The sequence below is a fragment of the Euprymna scolopes genome, unplaced genomic scaffold, assembly GCF_053919585.1.
Source record: "Euprymna scolopes isolate OS-2025 unplaced genomic scaffold, ASM5391958v1 sca41, whole genome shotgun sequence".
NCBI lineage: Eukaryota > Metazoa > Mollusca > Cephalopoda > Sepiida > Sepiolidae > Euprymna > Euprymna scolopes.
In genome coordinates, this window is record NW_027633447.1 from 21,607 (window position 1) to 40,990 (window position 19,384).

The following is a 19,384-nucleotide window of genomic DNA, read 5'->3' on the forward strand; positions in this document are numbered from 1 at the left end:
AGCGAAGCTCAGCTCAATGATTAGACCCCGACGAAGCTCCACGACACCAAAAAAAGGCCATGCTGAGTGTTTAGTGGTATGCCACCGGTCTCATTCATTACAGTTTTTTTTTTATTTAGGCGAAACCATTACGGATGACAAGTACTGTCAACAAATGGATGAAATGCACCAGAAACTTCGACAACAACACCCAGCATTACTCAACAGAAAAAGCCAAATTCTCCTCCATGCTAATGCCCGATCGTACGTTGTTAAACCTACACTGCAGAAGTTGAACGAATTGAGCTACGAAACTTGCCTCGTCCGCCATACTCTCTAGACCTCTCATCTTCCGACTGCGACTTTTTCAAGTATCTCGACAACTTTCTGCGTGATAAATTCTACAAAAACATTAGCGATATCAAAAACGCCTTCAGCGACTTCATCGTCACCGGAATGCAAGATTTTTTACGTTACTGGTATGAATGCAATTGTTTTGCATTGGTAAAAGTGTGTTGATTCTGAAGGGTCTTATTTCGATTAATAAATATTTGTTTGGGGCGAAATATGTTTATCTGAATTTAAAGTTTGAAACCGCAAGAACGGTTTTTCAACCTTATACTTGCTCTTAGAACTGTGACACAATGGTTAGAAAGTGGGATGTAACAGTCAACGTCTTTATTCCCATCAGAACTGGATACACTGAGTCTGTTTTTTATCTATTATCTCAGGACCAGTGTAATAAATCTCAGTTGATGTGTTCTAATTCTAATAATATAAAATGATCACAAAAATACATCGTTTTTTTTTATTCTTTTAAGATTTTTATAATCGTCGGTCAGGATTAAACAGATTAGGTCGCCAGTGCCAACAAAAACGGATCTTCACTCTGCCTAGATACGTTCTTTTTAAGCGTTTTTTTACCTAAAAAATAAAAGTAATGTACAACCTCTCGAGTCATAACGAAAACAAACATTGTCTACTCTTTACAGTCAGAGTCGAGCCTCGATATCCAATGAAGGTCACAAATCATGGGAAAATATAATGTTCAACAAGTACTTTGTTCTCTGTTCCATTTTTTTCTCAGTGACTAACGAGGCTCAACTAAGAATCTTTTGAAACCATCATAGTCTAACAAAAATAAACAACTTGAACATTAGTTAATAAAAAAGCTTTTTTCAAATAGGTAGAAGAAAATCAATGTTTTTGGTATTTTTTTCTGTTTCATATTTAGTTCTTTTCAAGCTTTTTTTTTTTTTTTTTTTGCTATTCTAATAAATGTCAACTAAATCTTACTTTGTTTGCTATTTTAATGAATTATCTTGTAAAAATGTTATTGTACCAACAATTGAACAATTATTACGCTATGGTCATGAGGAAGGAGGGGCGTGTTGTGGCAAAGTACAGCTCTGACCTCATTGTGGTTTCTGTTTTACAGGTGTTTGAACTGAGTTAGGTGTGAAATGGAGCCTGTTGAATGTCGAGCAGTGATCCGGTTTTTGTATTTGACAGGACGCACACCATAGGAGACTTTTGATGAAATGAAAGAAACTTATGGTGATAATGCTCCATCATATGACCTTGTAAAACGCTGGCATCGTGAATTCAAACATGGCCGGAAGTCTGTGGAAACAGCTCCCAGACCTGGTCGCCCCTTCTTCTGCCATTAATGAGGCATCTGTCAAGTTGAGGCTGCCATTTTGGAAGATCGGCGCATTACTATTCGCCAAATAGCCCAAGATGTCAAGATTAGTACAGGGTCTGTGGAAACTATCATTCATGACCATTTGCATATGCATAAGGTGTCTGCCAAATGGGTCCCCAGGTTGCTCAGACCATTCCAGAAGCGAGAACGTGTCGAGTGCTTGAGGATGAATTTGGAGATGTGCCAAGAAGATGAGTCAAAGTTTTTCAAAAGACTGATTACACAGGATGAAACCTGAGTCTATCACTATGATACAGAGACCAAAGCCCAGTCAATGCAATGTGTTTTCTTAATAACAAAAATAATATTATTTTATTTTTTCAATTCATTTTTCATTGAAATATTTTGTAATAACAGAAATAAGATATTCTTCGTTTAGAAAAATTACCGATGTTTGTGCGATTTCCGACGAGACCGCGGTCCATATTCGCCATCGGGATCAATAATTTATATTTCTGTAACCTACAGTATTAAGATTTCTACGCATTGCAGATTTTTCTTTATTTCATAAAATAACAATTAGTTATTATTGATAACTTAAAAATAAAATTTAATAACATAGAAAATATGTTTTCACCTAATTTTTATATTTTGTACATATTATATCATACTATGTTAATAGTTTTATTAAATTTACACGATAAACAAAATCATAAATTATTTTTTATAAAAAGGAAACTAAAGAAAATTTTTTTACTTTTGTGCATGAATTAATAAGACTTTACCATCTCACTTACCTACATCTGACTGACAGTTAAAGCAAAACGATTTCATTTTCCTCAAGAGGGACACGCAGAGGTCGCCACTAACAACAACCGCAACTGAATACCACCGCTAATGACTGCGGCCGCCAAAGCCACACACGCCCATGATCGCCAGTGATCATTGCCGAAAGTGACCGAGACTGTGCGATCGCCACACAGCAGCCATTGTCGGGCATAATAAGAGCTACCATTATACATAATCTTTACGTGTAAATCCGACTCACCATTTCACTATTACAACAAAATTTGAAACTACAAAACGATTATACAAGTCTAAATAACCCCCTTCCGGATATGCATACGTTGTTCTCACGGCAGATAATCGTGTGCTTATTTGTACAAAAATTCCAGCGATAACTTTCATTTATTTATTTTTTTAATTATATACTCTAATTAATAAGTGCCTTACAAATCATTTATTTATATCGGCTTCCAAGTTTTTAATAAATAATATCTTTTTGTGTCAGAAAGTTTCTAGCAATTTTACCACAATCAGTGTTTGCGTGATTCACATGCGATAATGCGTCAGATAATCATAGTTTTATTAATTGTGAAGGGGAGTCTTTAACAAATCTGTTTTGGTTTGTGCCATTATTCACCCGGGAAACACCGGTACACGGGTTCTCCTAGTTATTTACATGAGTTACCTATTCTTCTTATCGCTTAGAAAGTTATTTTGAATTTTTCTTATTCAGCTGCCAGATTCTGACATTGAGTTTTACAAATACTTATAAAGATTGGGTGCTCTTCCACGTTTGTATGTGTTGTGAGGCAAACTTGCCTTTTTAGCTTGCTTTCTTGAAAGCCTACTTGATTTTGTTCTTACTTTTTAAACATACTTTAAGATAAATCTGATAAAAACTAATACGCAGAAAGCATTGCTAGTGTACTCTGCAATTAAGCTTGATTTGCCTATGACCGACATGATTGCTCGATTTCAAATTTGCTTCGCTGAGCACTCTGACATTTATCAAAAATACAGGATGGCCAGACATATGGAGCCAAAGTATGGCCAATAGGCACTACAAAAATGTTTACAGGGCGAAATCTTCAGCCTAATTGATTCTGGTTATAGAATCGTAATGTGCAATATATTGACGAATGAGTCGGGGGGGGGTATATATATTTAACTTCTATTTTTGCCACTGCCTTCGTTAAATTTGCCTTAACAATTAATCTCACAAAATGTCGTCATTTGGAAGCCTGCATGCGGGAAAATGTTCTGTTCCACCTACGATATGTGTCACGGAATCCGATGAAAAGATTAATCATGGAATTAGCAATGCAGCTGACATCTTTGGAAAACTCTGACAAGAGACGTGATTCTAATCAAGTCTTAACCCTTCCACAGAATCCATCAGTTCGACGTTCACATGAAAAACGCCGTACATTATTGATGGAATAGAAATACAGGTCTTTAACACCTGTTGCTTGCTATTTCTATGATTGTCCTCCTCTGCTAAAAATTGACGGATTAATAAAGTAAAATATTTTTGGAACATACACACACAAATATAATGTTTATGACGTTGTTTGTACTAAAAACGTTAATCGAATGAAACTACTGAGTTTATAAGATAGCGCTAAATAAAATATTGAACTGTATTTTTACATAATTCTTTTATTTATATAATGTTTTGCTACATATATACATACATATTTCAAAATTCAACTTCCACGTGTAGCAATAAGGATATCTTATATACATTCTAGAAAGCAAAATGTTTAAGTTGGAATGGAGGGAAAATAGCAGATATATGATCTTGCGCAAGTAACTGAGTAATTAATATATATATATATATGTATATATATATGTATATATGATGATTGCAACGTCTTGTCAGACGAGTGTCACTCCCTCAGACATTTCAAATCCATGAGCCGAAATGCCTGAGGGAGTATCTATAAAATATGATGTTACAGAGTCTTAGCTTTGTACGACAGCTAAGTCTCTCTCTCGGTTCAAAATGTTGAGATCAAGCAACAAGCAAGAACAAGATAGCCAGCAACAAGCTAAACTGCACACCAGCTTAATTCTGGTAATGGTCTTCCGCTTTATGGTTTTTTTGAATCAGAGATTTGCTTCTCCTAGAAAGGTTGCCTTCACCACGGCTTACGGGAGCCCTCTCCACCCCAATACACATATACACACACACAAATATACACGGTGCTAGTTGGCCGTTGACCCAGAAAAAGTTCATTCACCCTTTGGAAGGTCTTGTTTTTACTCCTTCAGGGAGACTAGCCGCCCTCTTCACAAAACAAGTCTGGTTGGGGAACCAGATTAGTCGCCGGTGACCCGACCATGAGGCAGGTAGTACTGGGTTACATGGTACCAGTAGCACATGGCATGACCTGACAATACATGATATATACATACATACATACGCATATGATGGCAGAAACTTAATCTATCTCTGGTTCAAAAGACGCAAACATGAGCGCAACTAGCAGCACGTGTCCGACAGTCACCACCATGAACCTTCTATAGTCCAGCACATCCACTGATGACCGGGTCCAAGTTGTGGTGACCTGAACACCTACCAGGCCAGCCCCTGGAACTTCCAGAGCCTTTATTGCCATTCACGCTCGCATCTGCATCAGTCCTCATTGAATGTCCGTTTGCCGGTTCAGACTACACACACACACACACACACACACACACACACACACACACACACACACATATATATATATATATAATGCAATTTCTCAAATATATATATATATATATATATAATTTAATTTTTCAATTGTTTTTGCAAGTGCATATGTATATTTTATTTCAATTAGCACCATTTACCAGTTAATTATTAATGATTTGCTATGAAATTAAACTTTATTTCACTATTGTGAATAAAATTGCTCGTTTTCATAAAGATAGACTATAGGATCCTTTAAAAGGACCAGTTATTTTCTGTTTAACTTAACATTATTTACGTTAGTTTTTGAATACATCAAATATATATTAATGTGTATTATATGAAAATCGGTTCGATAAGCAACATCACGGTATTTCATCGATTTTCTGTTAAAAATACAAAAGAAAAATAAAGGTGTATGCTTATATATTTTCATTTATAGGATTGGTTATAGTCCGTTTTATTTAGTACTAGCTGAAGTACCCGGTGTTGCCAGGATGTATTTGATATATTTGTTTTTTTATTTTTGTTTTTTACAAGGTAGTCACCACTTATCAAGGCCGGAAGCCACTCGAGGATAAGGGTTATTGTTCGAATATTCCGTTCTCATACATAATTATTTTATTGATTAACCGAAACATTAATTCATAATGCATTTTTTTTTCAACATCCACTGTAAGTTAGGATCAGTAGGTGTGTTTTATTTTATAAAGATCTTGCCAGTAGCCCTAATCCTCTTTTCTTGTTTAATCTTTTGTATTCTTGTCTTTCTTCTTTCAAAACATGATGTCAGAAGTGCAATTATTATTTTACATCTATAGTGCTTATTTGGAAACTGAAGATTACATTAGTAATATATAATGTTATTGAAATAATTAAAATTTAGTATCCTGCAGTGAAATTCTGAATACTGGTAAATCTATATGTAGCATTACTCTTGAAAAACGTTCACATAAAGAACATGTTGGGTGTGACCTCTAACAGGTATGTAAATGTAGAATTTTTCAAGACTTTCAATGCAACCAACATACAACTGAACATGAGAAAAGCAACGTGTCTGAAGATTAAGTCCAACAACTTTGACGCTTTGTCCTTGAGCTTTATTTATAGCTGGAATCGAAACCAAAATATTTAGCGTGCCAGTCGCGTTCTCTACCGATGTTGTTATTGAGAAGAACACAATAAATTTAAATATTAACACGAAGAAATACATTTATGTGACCATGCGCCGAATGAAGTAAAAACATGTCGACCAGTTGAAATGAATGTTTCGCATTTCAGCTTGCCGATATATGTCGGTACGCGTTATTCACTAATCCAAAACAAGATTTATATCATTATAAACCATCCTTGGTGAATAATTACTATTTTCATGCTAATTTCAGTGTTATTTTACCAGTAGTTTAAGAGTTTACTTGTTAAATATTTACCCACAGACATACATACATCTACTGTTTTATTAATATAGATTGTGCAAAGAGTATAAAAATAGGTATTTACATTTGATACTGCGAATGCTGGTGAAATCTTTTAAAAAGTACAACAAATTAATAAATATTCATAATTATACACATATATTTATGCATATATAGGCACGCACATATGCAGGTACATTTTTGTATATATATATATATATATATATATATAAAAGTAATGCCTCTTATTTTGTTTCGCTCGAATAGATGCAAAGGAGATTGCAAATTACATTGTTATAATGACTGAATTGATGCATCTATGACCTGAAAGTTTAATTTCTTCGTTGCAGATATTGACGGTGTAAGATTCTAAGTAAATTGCCTTCTGTCATAGACGTTCCTCAGAAGCAGAGATGCGTCATTGAATTCTTGTCAAAAATGTATTAAGAATGGTAGTGACTATGTAGAAAAGTAAATTCTATGGCACATACGGTTACTCCTTTTTATGGTGTCACTTCTCATAAAAATATTAGGGAAAATTATCCTTCGCAGTAAGATTCATACAAATGCTAGAATTTTCAGTAATTGCATTTGTGTAGCGTAATAATGTTTATATAAATACAATCTGTATATCGATTTAATAGATTTATTGATTGTTGGATAGGACAGCATATATACCATTGATTAAATATTGGTTTGTTTTGAAATGTTTTGTTGTTTTTAATGTTTATTATTAAATGCATTTTTCCAGAAACAATAAACAAAAATCATATACACCAGACACCTCTCTTATAACCAGACACTCTGTTACCTACTCACACTAATAACACAATAATTTGCAACACTCAAAATAAACAAGGAATTTCAATAATACAAATTACATATCAAATGTAAAGCAAACATTAAAAACAAAAAAAATTCCAAGCAAACTCATATCTAATTGTCATCACGCAGATGTTGGTAACTCAACGAGATTTAAAGAAAAATTTAATGAATATAAAAGAGATACAATAATAGCAGTTCGCTGAATGTTTTATTCTCCTATTCATTTCAACATGATCATTGTTTTTACTTTAAACTTATTAAATCCTTTTTAATAAATTTCGACAAAGACTTCTAGAATAAGTAATTAGAAAGACACCAGTGAACTTATATAAGAAAACGAGAACTTAACAAATATAATTTCATATACACATCAACATTTTGAATTCTAATGATAATATTCAATAAAAAAGAACATATACATAATCATATATTTTAAGAATATAAGCTACATGTTATAAAAAAAGTTCACTCATTTCAATACTTGAATACTATACATACTCGAAATACTAACGGCTATTTTTTCCTTCGAAAAAAAAATGCATCCATTTTTATATTACAAATACAACTAATCTATTTTCAAATGAATTGTCTGGAAGAAGTCTTGAAATAAAGACGAAATGTTGACCATTTAAATAATTTTGGGTCGTTCATGTTCATTTCTCCATATATATATATATATATATATATATATATATATATATATATATATATATATATATATATATATATATATATATATACTAGCAAAAGTACCTGTCATTGACGGGGTTCAAAAACAGCCTACAGAAAATCGACTTTGATTTATGAAAGTATGATAGGTTATGAAAAAGAAGGGTTATAAAGAGATAGCTTCGAATTTAGGGGGTATCAAAACTGAAGCAAAATACGATGAAAGTAAAAATAAAATAGATAAACCTCATAATTTATTATACTATACCTGTTCAAACTGAAACACTTATCACAATATTCTGCTGATCTATATTAAAAACCCTTGTTAAATTTTGTGACATATTTCCATTCTAAGGAGGTCAGGTGCGAATGAACACCGCATAATTTTATTATACCATATTTCTTCAAACTGAAACATAATTATCAAAGTATACTTACGCAGATAGATATAAAAAGTCTTTATTAAAGTTTGTGCTATTTCCATTCCCTCGAGACCAGGCGCGAACGCAGACCCTACAATTTTATTATACCATCCCTATTTAAGTTAAAATATACTTATCAAATTATTCTTATGTACATCTATATCAAAAACACTTGTAAACATTTTTTTTTAATTTTTTAATTTTTTATTTCCATACTTTGTGGACCAGGCGCGAACGCAGACCCCACAATCTTAATGAACCACCGTTCTGCCAGATCAAACATATCCATTTCTGTGTCTCAATACATCTCCTATCATTATATGCAATCAGTTTTTTTTTAAATAGTCAAACATATAAAGCCTATTCGTGACCACACACACACATTCAGCTTTTTGTTTTTTTTACATGGAGTTCACCACTTATCAAGGCCCAATGGCCAATCGGGGATAAGGGTTATTGTGTGTACAGTAATCAATGGGATAGTGTAGCAATAGTATTGGAGAATTGGTAAGGTGTCATTACTTAGGGGGGGGCGGTTCATCAGGAATTTGTTTGTGTTGGACTTGAAGACATCCAGGGTGAAATCGGGAGGGAAACACGCAAGCGGAACAGCGTTCCACAGGCGTGCAGTTCTAAGAAAGAAGCTTTGTTCATGGTATCCACGTTTTGATTTAGGCACAGATAAGGAGTGGGGAAAATTATTGACGGTGGTTTCAGCTAGGGTGTTTTTTTAAAAAGATTGGCGAGGGGGGACCAGAGAATGGAGCTCAGGCGAGCACTTGCCATGGAAATAACGATAGGCTCGCTACGTCTCTTATGTGTGTGTATGTGCGTGTGTGTTTGTGTGTGTGTTTGTGTGTGTGTGTGCGTGTGTTAGACGCAAAAAGAAAGAGGGTGATAATTATGTATTTTTATATTTGATTTGTTTATATAAGATTTCTTATGTGTCAATTTTTTTTTTTTACTCTCTCACAGATACATCGTTATTGTCCACCCAATGCAATCGAGATCTTTATGTACAGTTGGTACGACAAAAAAGATTTTGACGATTCTATGGATACTCTCGCTGCTTATATCCTGCCCAACATTCTATATAATGGTAAGTCTGAAGTTTCTTTTTTACTTTGATCGTATCCATATGTGGCGAATCCCGCCTTGATATCTAAGATTGAAGAATCACTCAAACTCATTATAACGAAATAAACTTCATTGTTTTTATCATATGGTGAAATGAAAGGTCCTTATTTCTTTCGTCTTAAGAAAGGCGTATGTTTGAAATAGTTGAAGTATGGTTAGAAAGTTGTTTGTTTTTTTGTAGTGGGTGCGTATATAACTCTAGACGACCCTCTATCATTCAGGTTAACGTAATAGATAAACATTAGAATGTAACGAGGAATATCTTTAGCTAAACTCCTGACCGGATAAACTGGCTTTCAAGATTGATAAATTGAATATAAAGGTATCATTGGTTAATTTTCAGTTATTTTTACTGGGGAATATCCAACAAAGTCTCTAACATCATTTTTTACTTGGGCGTCACGACTTATCACCGTCCGGAGGCCACTCGAGGATAATGGTTAATGACTGTAAGGTGGTGGGGTAGTAATCACTTATGGTGTAAATTGGGTAGAATTTGATTAGTTATGAGGGCAGCTTAACAGGAATTTATTTACATTAGATTTGAAGAATTTCATGTTGCATTCAAACAGGAAGCATGCCAGTGGAACAGTGTTTCAAAGCGAGCAGTTTTTTAGAAATGTTCATGGAATCGGCGTTCAGATTAAGGCACAGATAGAGAGGGGAAAGCATATATAGTGGGTGTAGTAAGTCGAGTGTTTTTTTGTAAAAATTTAGCAAAGGGTGCCATAGATTGGAGTTCAGTCGAGCACTTGCCATGAAAACAGCGATAGAGTAGAGAAGGCTTGTGACGTCTCTTCTGTAGGAAAGAGGTTGCAGGGGATATATTATTGTTGTTTTGTGTTCAGGCAAAAACGAGAATATAAAGAACAACAACATTCCGTTCTTTTTTTTAATTTTCAAACGTAAAACGTATATCATCCACTAGTGATTAAATTGAAAGAGATATTTTTTTAAATTGTTTGATTAATAAATGCACTGAAAACAATTTATTAAAAATAACCGTATGAAAAAAGAGGAATTTAATTCGCATTACTTGCGTTATTCACACTAATGTCCTCATATGTTGTGAGAATAATGACTGTTATTCTCACTATGTGGCATAACAGATAAAGTACTAAGTAAAAGTCCCGTTTTAAGTTACACTCTACTAGGGGTTGAAGGTTTAATATTCATTGCGAGCGACACTAAAAATAAAATTACGAATTACACAGCCATGTCTAACAGGAGCATGCTACCCCCGTAGGTGTATGCCCTTATATGTCGGGAGAGCTTGAAATACTATTAGGAGGATAGGATCCACTGTACTATTGCTTTCAGGTAGAGTGTAACTTTACGTATTAACGCAGAGGGGTTGCTTTTGGAAGGACCGTTACATCCTGGAACAGCAATACTAGCTCCCTGGAGGGAGGAATGCTAGTTACATTACTTTCAATGACCGAGTTATATCCGGTTGGGTTGACAGGTCTTCAGTTTGGAGTTTTGGCGTCATTAATTCTCACCAGATAATTATTTATCTCGGCTGGAACCATCAACTTAAATAAAACGCTTGTATGAAAGGGGCGACAAACCGCATTAATTTTTATTTTTCAGTTTATGAAGAAATATAATAACTCGAAAGTCGACAGAGCTGAACAACTGCCGCGAGTGGAGTCGAAATTGAAACAAAAAACGAGAAAGAGAGATAAAACAAGAGATATATTGATAGATAGCGAGGGGATATATAGAAAGAAAAACACGAACACATATCATCAAAAAAAAAAAGACTTATTGTCATTAGATTTACAGATTCTGATGTCAACCAAGTTTGTTTTTTTTTTACTTTAGTTCAATTCGATGAATTTTGAGATCTAGATTACTTTGGCACCACAGATAACTTTTATAAACCATGGTCTTCCTGGTGCGGAACTGACATTTCGAAGTGTAGTGTCGTCACACCACACTAAAATAATAACATCTTCTCGATTTTACAAAGTGAAGAAAAAGTAATTCTTTTAAGTTTGGAGGGCTCCTTTAAAACGTCACCTATGATTGTGTAACAAAGGATTCCATTCAAACTTTCATGCAAATTATTGAGTTCGACAGAAAGATTCTCGACAAGATATACATGAAAAAGATTGGAGGTTGCATCGACCGAAAGATTTTAAGAATATTCAGGATGGGAATTCAAATAATGCAAATTATCAATCAGAAACATAAGTTCGTACTGTTCAAGCAAAAGTTATCTCCAAACTTCGAAGGGATTATAGACATTAGATTGAGATGTGCAATAAGGCGTGGAATAGATACAAATTAAATTCAATACTATATTGAATTTAGCGGACCTTTTTAACCAAGTCATAACAAATGTGCCGATGTCAGTTGCTAATAAAAAAAATATGTAAAAAGACAACAGCAATGGTGCAGTGCCCTCTTCAGGTATCATTTATTGATTAGTTTAGAAAACTAGATTGCTCAACATTCGTGATCTAAATAGGCTACAAGATCAAAGTGTAGTATCTAGCACAGTCCCCCGCCCTCTGTGGCACGGGGGACAAGATCAAAGTGTAGTATCTGTTCCGGCAGATGCTGCACTTAAGATAATTTGTACCAGTCAATGGAGGGGAAACCCTCTATACTGGGACAATTATTATTTTTGGTAACCAGAGTGCCCCCTTTTTGCCTACTTTTAGGGGAGCTGGTTTTTACCTCACATAAAAACGGCCTTGTGCCTAATTTGCTCAGTGGGGGAGCAAATAAATACCATCTGTTCCGGCAGATACTGCAGCTATGACTAGCAAAGACCAGATGTGGGGGCAACCCCACATGCCTGACCTTTAACCAGCTCCCATTTCCCACCTCTCGGGAGCTGGTCCCCTTTTTCCCTTCCCCCTCCCTTCACTCCTCACATTAAAAATTGGCCTTGTGCCTAATTTTCTCGGTGGGGGAGCAAATAAATACCATCAAAGTGTAGTATCTTTTCCGGCAGATGCTGCACTAAAGATAATTTGTACCAGTCAATGGAGGGGAAACCCTCTATACTGGGACAATTATTATTTTTGGTAACCAGAGTGCCCCCTTTTTGGGGAGCTGGTTTTTACCTCACATTAAAAACGGCCTTGTGCCTAATTTGCTCAGTGGGGGAGCAAATAAATACCATCTGTTCCGGCAGATACTGCACTTAAGATAATTTGTACACGTCAGTGGAGGGGAAACCCTCTATACTGGGACAATTATTATTTTTGGTAACCAGAGTGACCCCTTTTAGGGGAGCTGGTTTTTACCTCACATTAAAAACGGCCTTGTGCCTAATTTGCTCAGTGGGGGAGCAAATAAATACCATCTGTTCCGGCAGATACTGCACTTAAGATGGTTTGTACCAGTCAATGGAGGGGAAACCCTCTATACTGGGACAATTATTATTTTTGGTAACCAGAGTGCCCCCTTTTTGCCTACTTTAAGGGGAGCTGGTTTTACCTCACATTAAAAACGGCCTTGTGCCTAATTTGCTCAGTGGGGGAGCAAATAAATACCATCTGTTCCGACAGATACTGCAAGCTATGACTAGCAAAGACCAGATGTGGGGGCAACCCCACATGCCTGACCTTTAACCAGCTCCCATTTCCCACCTCTCGGGAGCTGGTCCCCTTTTCCCCTTCCCCCTCCCTTCACTCCTCACATTAAAAATCGGCCTTGTGCCTAATTTGCTCGGTGGGGGAGCAAATAAATACCATCTGTTCCGACAGATACTGCACTTAAGATAATTTGTACCAGTCAATGGAGGGGAAACCCTCTATACTGGGACAATTATTATTTTTGGTAACCAGAGTGACCCCTTTTAGGGGAGCTGGTTTTTACCTCACATTAAAAACGGCCTTGTGCCTAATTTGCTCAGTGGGGGAGCAAATAAATACCATCTGTTCCGACAGATACTGCAAGCAAAGACCATATGTGGGGGCGACCCCACATATAAGACCTTGGTCAATGTAGGGGCAACCCTTCATACCAATTGTCACTATCCAGCTCTCCTACGCCCCGGGGAGTTGGTCCCCATTTGCCCTTCACTCCTCACTTTAAAAATCGGCCTTGTGCCTAATTTGCTCGGTGGGGGAGCAAATAAATACCATCTGTTCCGACAGATGCTGCACTTAAGATAATTTGTACCAGTCAATGGAGGGGAAACCCTCTATACTGGGACAATTATTATTTTTGGTAACCAGAGTGCCCCCTTTTTGCCTACTTTTAGGGGAGCTGGTTTTTACCTCACATTAAAAACGGCCTTGTGCCTAATTTGCTCAGTGGGGGAGCAAATAAATACCATCTGTTCCGGCAGATATTGCAAGCTATGACTAGCAAAGACCAGCTATGACTAGCAAAGACCAGATGTGGGGGCAACCCCACATGCCTGACCTTTAACCAGCTCCCATTTCCCACCTCTCGGGAGCTGATCCCCTTTTTCCCTTCCCCCTCGCTTCACTCCTCACATTAAAAATCGGCCTTGTGCCTAATTTGCTCGGTGGGGGAGCAAATAAATACCATCTGTTCCGGCAGATGCTGCAAGCTATGACTAGCTATGACTAGCAAAGACCAGATGTGGGGAAAACCCCACATGCCTGACCTTTAACCAGCTCCCATTTCCCACCTCTCGGGAGCTGGTCCCCTTTTTCCCTCCCCCCTCCCTTCACTCCTCACATTAAAAACGGCCTTGTGCCTAATTTGCTCAGTGGGGGAGCAAATAAATACCATCTGTTCCGGCAGATACTGCAGCTATGACTAGCAAAGACCAGATGTGGGGGCAACCCCACATGCCTGACCTTTAACCAGCTCCCATTTCCCACCTCTCGGGAGCTGGTCCCCTTTTTCCCTTCCCCCTCCCTTCACTCCTCACATTAAAAATTGGCCTTGTGCCTAATTTTCTCGGTGGGGGAGCAAATAAATACCATCAAAGTGTAGTATCTTTTCCGGCAGATGCTGCACTAAAGATAATTTGTACCAGTCAATGGAGGGGAAACCCTCTATACTGGGACAATTATTATTTTTGGTAACCAGAGTGCCCCCTTTTTGGGGAGCTGGTTTTTACCTCACATTAAAAACGGCCTTGTGCCTAATTTGCTCAGTGGGGGAGCAAATAAATACCATCTGTTCCGGCAGATACTGCACTTAAGATAATTTGTACACGTCAGTGGAGGGGAAACCCTCTATACTGGGACAATTATTATTTTTGGTAACCAGAGTGACCCCTTTTAGGGGAGCTGGTTTTTACCTCACATTAAAAACGGCCTTGTGCCTAATTTGCTCAGTGGGGGAGCAAATAAATACCATCTGTTCCGGCAGATACTGCACTTAAGATGGTTTGTACCAGTCAATGGAGGGGAAACCCTCTATACTGGGACAATTATTATTTTTGGTAACCAGAGTGCCCCCTTTTTGCCTACTTTAAGGGGAGCTGGTTTTACCTCACATTAAAAACGGCCTTGTGCCTAATTTGCTCAGTGGGGGAGCAAATAAATACCATCTGTTCCGACAGATACTGCAAGCTATGACTAGCAAAGACCAGATGTGGGGGCAACCCCACATGCCTGACCTTTAACCAGCTCCCATTTCCCACCTCTCGGGAGCTGGTCCCCTTTTCCCCTTCCCCCTCCCTTCACTCCTCACATTAAAAATCGGCCTTGTGCCTAATTTGCTCGGTGGGGGAGCAAATAAATACCATCTGTTCCGACAGATACTGCACTTAAGATAATTTGTACCAGTCAATGGAGGGGAAACCCTCTATACTGGGACAATTATTATTTTTGGTAACCAGAGTGACCCCTTTTAGGGGAGCTGGTTTTTACCTCACATTAAAAACGGCCTTGTGCCTAATTTGCTCAGTGGGGGAGCAAATAAATACCATCTGTTCCGACAGATACTGCAAGCAAAGACCATATGTGGGGGCGACCCCACATATAAGACCTTGGTCAATGTAGGGGCAACCCTTCATACCAATTGTCACTATCCAGCTCCCCTACGCCCCGGGGAGTTGGTCCCCATTTGCCCTTCACTCCTCACTTTAAAAATCGGCCTTGTGCCTAATTTGCTCGGTGGGGGAGCAAATAAATACCATCTGTTCCGACAGATGCTGCACTTAAGATAATTTGTACCAGTCAATGGAGGGGAAACCCTCTATACTGGGACAATTATTATTTTTGGTAACCAGAGTGCCCCCTTTTTGCCTACTTTTAGGGGAGCTGGTTTTTACCTCACATTAAAAACGGCCTTGTGCCTAATTTGCTCAGTGGGGGAGCAAATAAATACCATCTGTTCCGGCAGATATTGCAAGCTATGACTAGCAAAGACCAGCTATGACTAGCAAAGACCAGATGTGGGGGCAACCCCACATGCCTGACCTTTAACCAGCTCCCATTTCCCACCTCTCGGGAGCTGATCCCCTTTTTCCCTTCCCCCTCGCTTCACTCCTCACATTAAAAATCGGCCTTGTGCCTAATTTGCTCGGTGGGGGAGCAAATAAATACCATCTGTTCCGGCAGATGCTGCAAGCTATGACTAGCTATGACTAGCAAAGACCAGATGTGGGGAAAACCCCACATGCCTGACCTTTAACCAGCTCCCATTTCCCACCTCTCGGGAGCTGGTCCCCTTTTTCCCTCCCCCCTCCCTTCACTCCTCACATTAAAAATTGGCCTTGTGCCTAATTTGCTCGGTGGGGGAGCAAATAAATACCATCTGTTCCGACAGATACTGCAAGCTATGACTAGCTATGACTAGCAAAGACCAGATGTGGGGGCAACCCCACATGCCTGACCATTAACCAGCTCCCATTTCCCACCTCTCGGGAGCTGGTCCCCTTTTTCCCTTCCCCTCCCTTCACTCCTCACATTAAAAATCGGCCTTGTGCCTAGTTTGCTCGGTGGGGGAGCAAATAAATACCATCTGTTCTTCAGATGCTGCACTTCTATTTCTTGTTCTCTTTCGGTGGAGGAGAAATCCTTCACGACTGAGACAATTTTTATTTTTGTACCTTTTCTCCACGTTAAAAAACGACCCTGGTGTCTAACTCTGTCCTGTGGGGAGGCATAGTAAATAGGTACAATAATCCAATATCCAGATTGGGATATACCTTATTTAGATGGTTACAGTCTCATCCTTTAAACAACTTTGTAATCTGTCTTCATATACAGTTTAATCTCTACTATTATAAAAAAACACTTTGTGTATTTGTGTGAGTTCCTTCCTCATGAGTTCCGAAACGGCTGAGCCTATATTTTGAAATCTTACACAAAGGAAATTTATATTTCTGACAGTGTTCTTACATATATTTTGTACAGACATTCGTCCGAAACGTATCGAAAATCGAAAAAATTCAATACCTTGGTCAGTGTAATATAAAATATATATCCCTATATATTTTTTATCTATAAAAGAAGAAAGACTAAACCGTGCCAATCGTTTTATTGCATATTAGTAAAATACCAATATTTCACTAAATATACGTCGCAAAAAAGTACAATTGTATCATCAAAAGAGTGTTTTAGGCTAAGTTATTTCCCAAAATCTTATTGAAATTCATGCGATATTCACGAAGTTATCGCATTTTATTTTTATTAAAGAAGTTATACTGTTTATCGCTGTATTGCAGATCTCTTATAAAAGTGCGCGATTAAAGGTTATCGAAAAGCAAATAATCGTTTCTGAACACACAGAATAATTGTCTGTCTAAGATTTAGCCACGACGCTGGAAAGGGATCATAGAACCTTGGCTTCGTTCGTGGATAAGCATAACACCACATCCAGAAATGATAAGAGCACCAGGAGAAAATTCGTAGGGAAGTCAATCTAAACCCAAACAGTACTGGTGCTTCTATTTTTGAATCGCTCCAAGATCCAGTCAGGCCTGATGCAATGTGTTTAATGAGATGTCAAGGAACATCAAACCTCTTAGAAGGCCTTCATTGAGCAAACAATATAGGAAAAAAACGAATAGTTCGGACACAGAATTTCATGAAAATGCATTTCTAACGTGTTCTATTCATGGATTAGGCACGTGTTACGCTTGGCGGTCCGGATCGATGGGCCAAAGTTTGAATCCGAACGGAACTCCAACCACTTTACGGAGTTCATCGCTAACAAGAGGTGGATGCATCATGTTTTTAGCGGGAATCATTGAGGATAAGTTGGTTGAACCATTCCAGATGCCAGAGAGGGGTAAAGCTTACCAGTAATTCGTACACGGCCTTTCTGGAAATTATTTCTCGCTATAGCTAGATGACCTTCCATTGTAACGTCGCTTTAAGATGATTTTTATGCATGGCAATGCACCATTCTGCTAGGGCAACTGCAGCCTTCGTTTAATCTATGTGTTCAAAGAAACGCTCATGTCCTGGCCACCGTGTTCTCCAGGCCTTAAACATTGAATATCGCCGGTCAATATTGGAAAGAGGAGTTTATGAGGGAGGAGAGCAATTTACTTCAAAGAATGACCTGTGGACGAAAATAATTGATGTTGGCAGAGCTAGAACTCCTTTTCAGATCAAACAATTGATATTTTCGGTGGACCAAAGATTGTTTTGTTTTTAAAAAATGGTGGATATGTCGATAAATAATTCGTTTACTTGAGGCTTAAAACCTTTTTTTATTAAGGCTCGGAGACCACTCGATGATAAGGGTTAAGAGTGTACAGTAATCAATTGGACAATATAGTAATCGTTAGTATTGGAAATTCGGTAAATTTGTTAACTTAAGTGGAACGGCTAATCAACCTTGTTTACATCTGACTTAAAGACAATCAGGTTGTATTAAGCTGGAAAGCAGGAAAACAGAAGACAATTCCACAGGCGTGCAATTCTAAGAAAGAAGATTTGTTCATGGAATCTACATTAAGGTTTAGGCACAGATAAAGAGTGGGGGAAATATTAATAGCGTTTTCAGCTAGGCGAGTGTTTCTTGTGAAAATGTAGCGATGGGGGACCATAGATTGAAACTCAGTCAAGTACTTGCTGTGAAAATATGGATAAAGCAGAGACAAACTCGCAACATCTCTTCTGTGAGATAGAGGATGCAGGGAAGAGAAAAGGAATCTCTTACGAGGCTATGAAGTCTATTTTGAACTCTATCGAGACAGGAAAAGTCCTTTCTAGCAGCCCCTGTACAAATGTTAAATGTACCTGGCTTTAGATAGAGAATTGCATCAGCAGTGAGATATCTACTAGATCAATATAAGGGTCCCACCATTTTTCCGGCGTCCTTGCCAACAGATTTGATGTACGTGCTCCATTTCAGATCAGGAGTAAAAGTCAAACCCAGAAGCTTGTCAAAACATGAGGCCTCTCCAAGACGAGAGCCATTCATTTCAATTGATCCCAGATGGGGATCAGAGCGTTGATGATGTAAAGATAAAAGCTTGGTTTTAGATGCATTAAAAGTAACCAGCCACTCCTTTCCCTATTGTATCACGTGCTCAAGATCAGAGGAGAGAGAATAGGAGAGAACTTGGTTGTTTACGATCTTAGATGTGCTACCATAGATGGTAGTGTCATCAGAATAAATGTCTACGAATGATGTAAGGATGTGATTTGGAAGATCATTAAAGTAGATCAGAAAGAGAGGCCCAGGATGGACCTCTGAGGGACTTCAGCATTAATACTGTTAGCTTCTAATTTTTGCCCATCAACTACTACTCTTATGAACCTATCAGAAAGAAATAATTTAATAATTGAGAAGACATTTCCAGCAATACCATAGCTGGAGATCTTGTGAAGTAAACCTTTATGCCATACCCAATCAAAGATCTTCAATATGTCAAGAGCAATTGCCTCCGTCAAGAGATTCGCTAATCCTATGATATATA

At 37.7% G+C, this 19,384-nt stretch overlaps 1 protein-coding gene across 1 annotated transcript in view; it reads left to right on the top strand.

Moving 5' to 3' along the window:
- Positions 1 to 9,399: 9,399 nt before the first annotated feature.
- LOC145274690 (uncharacterized) overlaps positions 9,400 to 19,384 on the top strand; it is a 98,242-nt gene continuing 88,257 nt past the window's right edge. Inside the window, exon 1 of the mRNA XM_080127475.1 lies at positions 9,400 to 9,520. Within this exon, the coding sequence (XP_079983601.1) occupies positions 9,419 to 9,520 (102 nt within the window). The 5' untranslated portion in view covers positions 9,400 to 9,418. The remainder of the gene's footprint in view (positions 9,521 to 19,384) is intronic.